General features: G+C 39.9%; 1 protein-coding gene across 1 annotated transcript in view; it reads right to left on the reverse strand.

Moving 5' to 3' along the window:
• Window positions 1-5,753: 5,753 nt before the first annotated feature.
• Window positions 5,754-10,000, reverse strand: part of LOC310771555 (contactin-4-like) — a gene marked incomplete at both ends in the record, with an annotated part of 4,719 nt that continues 472 nt past the window's right edge. The window contains 7 exons of the mRNA XM_083664143.1: window positions 5,754-5,838; window positions 6,566-6,759; window positions 8,011-8,074; window positions 8,169-8,256; window positions 8,500-8,769; window positions 8,875-9,144; window positions 9,676-9,894. Of these exons, the coding sequence (XP_083520269.1) occupies window positions 5,754-5,838; window positions 6,566-6,759; window positions 8,011-8,074; window positions 8,169-8,256; window positions 8,500-8,769; window positions 8,875-9,144; window positions 9,676-9,894 (1,190 nt within the window). The remainder of the gene's footprint in view (window positions 5,839-6,565; window positions 6,760-8,010; window positions 8,075-8,168; window positions 8,257-8,499; window positions 8,770-8,874; window positions 9,145-9,675; window positions 9,895-10,000) is intronic.

The raw sequence follows: 10,000 nt of genomic DNA on the forward strand, positions 1-10,000 counted from the left end.
CAGAGAGTAGGTTAACAAAGAAGGTCTTCAACTGGGACAAGGCTCATAGTCACCCCTGGATAAAGGAAATTTGTTCTACTCTTAGAGAGGCAGACCTGGCATATATTTTTCACAACATGCTTTGCTGTAATGTTAATATGTTGAAACAAAAGTTATCTCTTAAATACAGAGAGGGATGGGCAAACGACATATGGTCTAAACCTAAGCTTAGATCATATGTTCAGATGAAGCAGTGTTTTGGTCCTGAGCCCTATGTCACTTCCTTTCTAACCAGAAACCAGAGGTCTTTATGTGCTCAGCTGAGAATTGGTATTCTGCCTCTTGCCATTGAAGTAGGGCGGTTCACAGCTATACCAGAAGAGAACAGGATATGCAATGTCTGTGATCTAAAGGATGTTGAAAATGAGTTTCATTTCATGTTTTATTGTACTTTATATGATGATTTGAGGATTTCCTTATTTGACGAAATGCAAAAGCAAAGACCTGAGCTCTTCTGGGCAGATGATGGCCAGAAGTTGGAGTGGTTGTTTAAGACTGAGGTATTTAAGACTGCTAACTTTATCTCTAGGGCCTGGAATAGAAGGCAAGCACAGCTCTTTAAGTAGGTTCAGGTGGTGGTTTTTATGCTGTACAACTTTACTGTATGTATTTTGGGTGTTTTCTGTTGGTTTTATGTTTTGATCATTGTTTGTTTAAATGATGAACAGTAAAAGTGTCCTGTAAGCCCATGTGGGCTGGGCTTCATTCGAAGCATGACACTTAAATAAAGAAAATCAATCAATCAATCATGATCAAGGATCTGCTTGGCCGAAATGTAAACAACGCTCGCCTACGGATCGATGTGTGATTTCCAGGTAAGAATAAACGCACAATGTTGAGCATTTAACATTACATGTTATTCACAGGTATATGCCACACTATATATTATCTCAGACACTAGCATAATTGTGTTTGGTAAGATAAAGACATTTGATAAATTAATTAATTTTCCTTGTAGGCTGTAGCTAGAACAGTATGTTGCTATAGCTAGCGAGGTGGAGGTAACGTTAACGTTAGCTAGATTAGGCTACGGTAGCATTATCGATCTAATGAATTCTAGCCGTAAACATTTCAGAAGCTAGGTTAGCAACGTTGGCCACACATGTAACATACAGTAACTACTACGTTTTCTATTATTAGAGATTCCAAGAAGAGAGAACATTGCCTAATGTTCAGATAGAGGGATGCTATTTACTATCTAGCTGCTGTCACTGTCAGTATGCATTATCAAATACCTACATAAATCAAATCCAGTCAAGAACATAGGGTCTGCCTGGGAAAATATGTAATTTAAAAATGGAAAGCATGTAGGGACCCTGCCAATCATCTCGCATATTGATAGTTGTGGCTGTGAAGAACAGTCTTAATCTATACAGTGATATGCAGGCTATCATTACATTTTATAAAACAAACTGCAATTGTGCAACAATTACATTTTATGTACAGTACTTGTTAGTATAGTTTCATGTTTGGTTTTACCTGTAATAAATGGGGATTTATATCTGTGCCTTTTATTTACCATCACAGCATAAATGACAATGCATAACCCCTCCTAATGTGATGTCAGAAAATCTAAGTAATTATGCATGACATATTACATTTCAGGACATGTGGCATAGAATATTTTTTTATTCCAAAATAACAACAGATGTGGGACACTCTTAAAGAACAATCAATTAACTATTCATACTATTTGCAACAGTAACATTTACAGTGCTGAATAATGGAGTTGCATGAATATGAGTGTGCACTGATGATGTGGCCTACAAAGATGGGTTAGTGTAGTGACCGGCAGCATTTAATTGAGAAATGTTATAGTGTAACCTACATAGAAAAAAGTTTTACCTGGGCACTTCACAGACTGCCTGGAGTAAAGACACATGTGTAAAGACACAACGTGTCTGCACGTTTATTAATAGGGGCTGAGTGACATTTCGACAGATAATCTTCTTCTAGTCTTCTTCAGAGTCAAAAAGACTTCAATGTTAGACTTTTTTAAATGTTAGTTGTACAAAATCCCCCCACCAGTTCAGCCTCACCTAACCAGCCACACCTGGGGCCCTGATTGAGCTGCACCTGGGCTCAATAAAGGGTGGTTGATTGGGTGAAGCTCAGTAGGCCAGGCTCAGTTTGCCATGTATGCTGTTGAGAGGAGGCTGCTCTGTTCTGTTCTTCCCAATTGATTGTCCATGTGCAGATGCATCGTTTGAAGTGTTAGTTTATTATAGTTAGTTCCTTTGAATATTGATTGAGTATTTGATTTGAATTAGATTTATTATATTACTTTACAGTTGAATTTGTTTTCCCTTGTTTGATCAAATCCTTTGTTAATACCTTGTTTGTCTTTTAGGCCAAATCATCTGTCCACATGATTTTCCATCATTAATCAATGGATTTGGTTTGTAAATAAAAACCCTTGGCATTAGTTCCTCTGAATCCTCCTCATTCCATCTAGATCTCTCACTTGCTGAGGCTACACCTGTAACCTCCACCTTTACAGTTTAACACAGTGTTAGTGTCAGAGGTATGCACCTTGCTGCTACAAACTGAACATTTTCTAGTTGGAAAAAATAAGATTATTAAATACTATAATTAATTGGGCTATATTTCATATGCTACATTTCAAGAGACAATCTGTGATGACATGTTTCCTGTCACACCTAGCCCTCATTCGCAGCTTGACAGAAAACGTTCAGGCTCGGGATGTACTGGTAGTCCTTATCAATGCTCTCCAAAACACATCCTACAGGAGAACATAAAACTGTTATTCTTTAACGTTTCCCTGATCTAATAAGTTATTTTCATTAAACTGCGTTTGATTTGAGGCTGCCAACAAACGGAATCGTGTTCAGAAGAAATGTATTTAGTTCATATGAAAAAATAACCTAAACTCAAGATGGGGATCGATCATCTTAAAAACTAAAGCAGATACCAGCCTTCGGCCCGCCACCTATTATATTAAAAACATTATTAAAGGCATCATGTGTGCTTTTTTTTGTCCACTAGATGTCGCCATTTTGAACCAAAACAAAGGGGTGTTACCCAAACCATCTTGATTCCCACCCACCAGATCGGAGCACTCCAAGCTCTCCCGCCTCCCTCTCATCACATCCCCTCCCCCACCCATTTTGTTTTACAGTGGACCTGAACGCAACATGCAAGATACCTGCTGGAATACCTTTCAATACTCTTTATGACTAAAAGGCTAGAAGTAATCTCATGTGTAAGATAATACTGTTCTACATTAAAGTAAACATTTAAATAATTAAATTGGATTTATTTAGCTTCAAGAGTGCATTTTTGTTCTTGTGTGACCCTCAACAGGCTTTGAGAATCCCTGGCCATGCACTTACTGATACTTATGCTTAAATGAACCCACTCATATTCTCGTTTATTTCAAGAAAAACATTTTGGCTAGTGGAAATTCTAATTGGCTGGTAACTTTGAAATCTAGCAGCCATATTGGCAGATGGTCAAAAAAGTTAATTTCAAGCCCTGCAGGGAGAGCAGGTGGTGACATAGGAGTGAGTGAGAAAAGGATCAAATATTGGTGGTTAAGAAGACTGAATAATGACATCACAACTGTTAATTTAAAATGAATTCCTCTAAAGCTGGCTTCAAATGCAGCAAACTTTGACCCCAGCCCTCAGCAAAATCTGGACCTCTGGTAGCGAGGCCACTTTTTTTTTGTGGCCCTCTCTATCATCAAAGTTGCCCATCCCTGATCTAGTGAAAGCCAGACCGGCAACGTTGACTCTGGTCTGAGATCTTTCTTTTCGGCTGTGATTTGGCTAAAGTATGCGGTTTCTTAGGTGGATGAGGATTGCTGGAAGCTCCTGCATCGGCGTCCGCCATCTTGCTCATCAAAATTCTCTTTTTGGCTGTGGGCTGGGCGGGGCTCACTAGGTCTGCCGCTCCAGAGGGAGGGACTACAATGTACACACATCAGATTCGGGCAACAGGCAGAAACAGAAGCTTGGTAAGCACAAAACAGGGGGGGCGTGGCTTAGTTGTAAACACTGAAATGCCACACTGTCATGCCTCTCCACATACCAGGTAATGGTTTGGTGATATTTAATAGTGCTGAATCCTACACATAGTGCCTTTAATACTAGTTAAACGTGAAAACTAGTTAAACATGGAAAAAAAATTAAAATAACTTTTTTCTGAAAATAAACATTGTTGAAATACTGAATAACTTTATTTGATTTAACAGTCAGTTGTTGACTACATGCAGACGTTGATAGAACTATTAGGCTACTTCAATATATATGGCACTGAATCGTCACAAAAGTTAGACGTTGCGATGTTCCGGACCTTTGCTCCAGATCATTTTCTCTAACTGGACCTCTTAGAATTTGACTAGCATTTACCATCTCACTGAAAATTGGGACGATGGAGAAAAACAATAGTACAATAATAATATGTGTTCCCCTAAAAATCTATTGAGGTCTTAACAATATTGTCTAGTGCTGTGTGTTATCATTCAAGCAGCGAGTCACACTTTGAGTGAAAAAGAGCTGGGAGTCAGTGAGAAACAAGCAAAATATTGTTCTTGTCTTTATTACTACTTAATGAAATATGCTTCTGAAAAATAGGTCATACAAGTCACTGTATGTGATCTTAACTATATACATAAACAAACTATGCACAATGCAGTTTTAATTACAATCTGGCTTTAAATCATTGGAGAATTTGAGTCCTTTGCTGATGTTGTTAAATTGGAAACGTACATGCTTTATAGACGGTTTTACCTTGACAAATTTACCACAATTAAATACATAAAACAATTGAATAATAAACCTAAATGAATAAAGAATGAATACAAGGTAATACAGGGGTAGATGGATAGAACTAGAAAATGAACAGGCATGCAACTAAACACAGATGTAAACAGATAAAAGTGAATGTGAAGAAGAAACACAATTACAAAATAAATGATAAAAAAGGAGATACACTGCCATTCAAAAGTTCAAAAGCTTAAAAGTGTAAAAGTTTGGAGCCGAGAAAACTCCATTCCCCCGAAAGGAACCAATGACTCCACCCAAGGCAGCACCAACCAATCAAATAAGGCACAGCCAAGACACTGCCCCAAACCCCCGCCCATCAAGAACACCCCACGCACAGCGATGACACGCTCTTTGCCCGAGAGGCAAAGAGCACCCCCCCCCCCGAGAGGCAAAGAGCACCCCATGCACCACACAAAGAGCACCCCCCGCACCACACAAAGACCACCCCCCGCACCACACCACTAACAAGCCAAAAGAGCCCACACAAAGACAGCAGCACGCACCTCTGCAACAAAGCCCCAGTACAGCCTCCAGTCCTGCCAAATCCACAAGCACTTTACATCATATGTACATTGTATTTCTATCCTTCACTTTGATGGTTGTCATGATGCTGCCTTCTTGGCCTGGTCTCTCCTGACAAACACATTTTAAGTCTCATTATGGCTACCTGCTTAAATGAAGATTGAATAATGCTGTGTCTTGATTCGCCTTTTTCATCTCGGCTTTTTTGTGTCTAAAAGGCAGGGAATAACACAGGTGCAACCAAAACATTAACGAGCGCCCCGGCACCAGAACACCTGAATGGATTGTAAGTTGGAAACCCTCATTAATGTTTTGCTTGCACCTGTGTTACTTCCTGCCTTTTAGACACAACCTGGCTGCTGGTGAAAAAGGTCCATAATAGCCCATGAAGTCATGTTGTGTTCAGATTCTGGGGTTTGTCTTCTTGGGTTTGTGGACTTTGCTGTACAGCTCAGATGGATCGTCATCAGCTTCCTGGCTGCTGGTTCTGAGAGGAGGGAAATATATTAGTGCATTCTGAAGATAAGAGGATGTTCATAACATTAACTAAAACAGGTAGAACATGTAAATACAACGGTAATAAAATGGTTATAATCTATAAAGATCTTTGTCTACTATATTGTTTAATGTGCATATCAAGGACAGAGTGCTAAAGAGTAAAAAAAAACAAAAATAGCCGCAGTGTAGTGAAAAATGTGTAATTTCATTTCAAGTGCGTTCTCTTTTCTACAATCAGACTTTTTTTGTCAGGAATCCACAGATTACACCAAATGGCCGTTGTTTTGACTTGAATAGTAATATCAGATTTCTAGGATATATTCTAATAAATAGTCTATAAATTGATGTCATTTAGGAAAAATAATTAGCTGCAAGAGGATGGGAGGGCCTGGGAAGAAATCAGTTCTCTTGATATCGTTGCAATTCCCACTGGTCTCTGATGGACGTCCATAAAGTGTTTGGACTAATTAATGCCCCATTAAGGCCTTTCTGTTCAAAACACTAACGTATTTGTGGATTGAACTGTGTTCTTCAATTTGATTGGTGAACCTCACCCTCCCACTGCAGACATACTGTACAGTGTGTTATATTTTACACATTTAGCTGAGTCATATTCAGACCAAATATGAATAAATGCAAATGTATAACACACTTTTTAAATTCACCACCATCAACATGACAAGCAACCAGGATTGAAAGGGTTAAAAATACATCACCCACAGTGAGTGGAGTCTGGCTGCAGAGTAGAGGATGTTTGGTTCTGATCCATGGTGGCTGGACTGAGGCTCTGGTAGGTGGAGTCTGGCTGCAGAGTAGAGGATGTTTGGTTCTGATGATCCATGGTGGCTGGACTGAGGCTCTGGTAGGTGGAGTCTGGCTGGGAGCTGGAGGCTGGAGCAGAAAGAGGAATCTGCAACAAACAATATAAAGTTTAGCAAGGTCACAAGACATGACAGCACACCTGACATACAATGGTAATAGGGATGTCAACAATTAATCATATTGATGAATTCCCATAAGTATGGGGGTGGGGTGGACCTGGTACCAGGTCCGTCGGGCTTAGTTAAAATATGAACATAGAGAAAACAAACCTAAAAAAAAGCTTAATAAAGGAGTGGGACCTTGAGTGCATGGTTGGCAAATATAAACGATAGAGTATGCATGTTGTCCATTAGAAAACTTTAGGAACAAAAACCCCATGGAATTTCAATCTGCTCCCTTATACCTACTTACATCTTCAACCAATAGCATATGGTGCTAAGAAAGAGTAGGCTTTGACCAATATTCAACAATATAAATATAGTAATTTGTGCTCCCCCATTTCTTCTTATTTATAAAACTATAATCTACTAGGTATGGCAGTAGCAAAAAAAAAACGATAAACCTAATGAAACATTTGTCATTTCATTTCAAGTGGGTTATCTTTTCTACAATCAGACCGTTTTCCTGGTAGGAATTAGGAAATTATTAATCTTGAATAATAAGATCAGATTTCTAGGCTAAATTCGAATAAATAGCACAGAAATGTGATGTTATTTAAGAAAGAGTAATCTGCGGCCTGGGAAGAAATAGAGGTCCATAAAGTTGCCCCATTAAGGCCTTTTTGTTCAAAACAGTAACATTTGTGGATTGAATTCTGTTCTGTTCAATTTGAGTGGTGAACCTCAACCCCACTGCAGACATACTGTAGTGTACAGTATATTATATTTCAGACATTTAGCTGAATCATATTCAGACCAAATGTGAATGAATGCAAAAGTATAACACACTTTTTAAATTCACCAACATGACAAGGAACCGGGATTGAAAGGGTCAAAAATACACCACCCACAGTGATGAAGAAATAAAGATTCCTGTCTCAATAATTTGCTAATTTATGACAGAAGAGGTCGTAAAGGAACACAAGGCAGGAAGAAAAGGTAGAAAAGTTTGTAATAAACAAGAGAGGAAGTTGATTGAGTGCAAGAGGAGGAAGATGAGGAAGAGGAGGATTTATTTGGGTGAAGAAGAGGAAAGAGAGATGAAGTGAAACTCAGTCAGATGAGCTGTCAAGTTGTAGCCTGCTGGAAGACACAGAGTGACTCTGCAGTCTGAACTGAGGAGCCAGACTGCAGGAGGAAAGTACTTTTCTTTTTGGACTTGTTTAGTTCCTCTTCCTCACCTGCTGCTGCCTGTTGTCTGGTCTTCCTCCAGGTCCAGATGGTTGTTGGGAGGCCCTCTTCCTTCTGGTTAGGAGAATGAATGAACAACTGAATTCCTGAACACAGTGGATTTTAAATGCCCAAGTGAACATAACCACAGTGAAACAGAATTGCTCACCTAATCCATAGGAAGACAAATAGACCTATGAGGAGGAGGATGACCAGGAGAAGAGTCGTAGTTACAGCAGCTGTTAATTTCCATGGGGCTGGAAGAGATCAGATGAACATAGGAACAGGATTGAGGATGTTGATGTACACTGAGTTGACTTGTGTTGACCCTCCACTGCGCCCCTGGTTGTACTGGACAGTGCCCAGTTGTGAAAGTGAAGCAGGGCACAGCTGATCAAATATACATGATCAGCAAAACCTTTCCCTCATTCATAAAGAAGACAAGAGTTGACAGATCAAAAGTGTTTAGATGTTTTTTACATTAGTTGTATTTCACTCACATGTCACATTGACAGAGACAGAGGCAGACCTCTTTGTCCCCAGCTCATTCTCAGCTTCACAGTGATACTCTCCAGAGTCAGAGGACTGGATGGAAACCAAGTCAAGCTGTGCTCCTGCTTTCAAAGCTTTCTTCTCTGGATCTCCATTCTTCTTGTACCAGGAGTAAGTAGCTGCTGGGTTGGCATCACTGCTGCAGGTCAGAGTCACTGAACTGCCCTCCACTGTCTCACCAGAGGGACTCACCAACACTGAGATGTTCCTGGGACCATCTGGAGGACATGGATTAACATGGATTAATGAAATAAGGATGTGTTGTAACAATGACACATAAACAATTAGTAGTTAGTTGTTTACATTAGTTGTATTTCACTCACATGTCACATTGACAGAGACAGAGGCAGACCTCTTTGTCCCCAGCTCATTCTCAGCTACACAGTGATACTCTCCAGAGTCAGAGGACTGGATGGAAACCAAGTCAAGCTGTGCTCCTGCTTTCAAAGCTTTCTGCTCTGGATCTCCATTCTTCTTGTACCAGGAGTAAGTAGCTGCTGGGTTGGCATCACTGCTGCAGGTCAGAGTCACTGAACTGCCCTCCACTGTCTCACCAGAGGGACTCACCAACACTGAGGGGACCTTCAGACCATCTGGAAGAAAGTATATGAACAAACATTAACTTTAAGATGTGGATGTGTTTTATCAGAGAACCTGTTGAAATGGTTAATAGTTCATAGCTGTGAGATGTCAGGATCCTGAAGGTTAGAGAAGCAGCTTGTGAACAAAGCTGATAGTTATGTTGATGAAGTGCAAAAGTTGAATAACTGAATTGTGTAAGAGACACATTTTCAGATAGACTAACTGGGGGGGTGGGGGGATTCCCACTGGGGTCACACCCATATTAAATCAATTTAATTTGTATTTATTACATGGCTCTTTATCATACACATGTCTAACAAGGACTACAGAAAATTAGATGAATATAACTGATCAACAATCAACCATAGAACACATGATATAGATATATATAATGATATAGAACAAACATTAGGGAAAACATGACACACAACACAGATTGTAGCAAGATATTACAGCCTAGCTATTCTAACATAATGCAGTTATAGTACAGTACATTAGGCTTTATGGTGTTATGTTAGTGACACACTGTGGAGTAAACTCACACACTGAAGGAGAGGGGAAAGCCTCATATCCGTGTAGAGCACAGGAATAGCTGTCTTCAGGACCAAAGTTGCCTTTATAAGAAGAATAAGTTTCTTCCTTAATTGTCTGTCCATTCTGGTACCAGACGTAGGAAAGACGACCAGCTAGAGGACAGCTGCTGTGACACTTCAGCTCTGCCTGGGTAGAGAACTGGGATCTGGTCACCTGCACCTGGAGATCTGGATATGTGAACATGGAACAGAAATGTCATTGGAGATCTCACACACACGCACGCGTGCGCGCACACACACACACACACACACACACACACACACACACACACAC

The sequence above is a fragment of the Poromitra crassiceps genome, assembly GCF_964638095.1.
Source record: "Poromitra crassiceps genome assembly, contig: HAP1_SCAFFOLD_798, whole genome shotgun sequence".
Lineage (NCBI taxonomy): Eukaryota > Metazoa > Chordata > Actinopteri > Beryciformes > Melamphaidae > Poromitra > Poromitra crassiceps.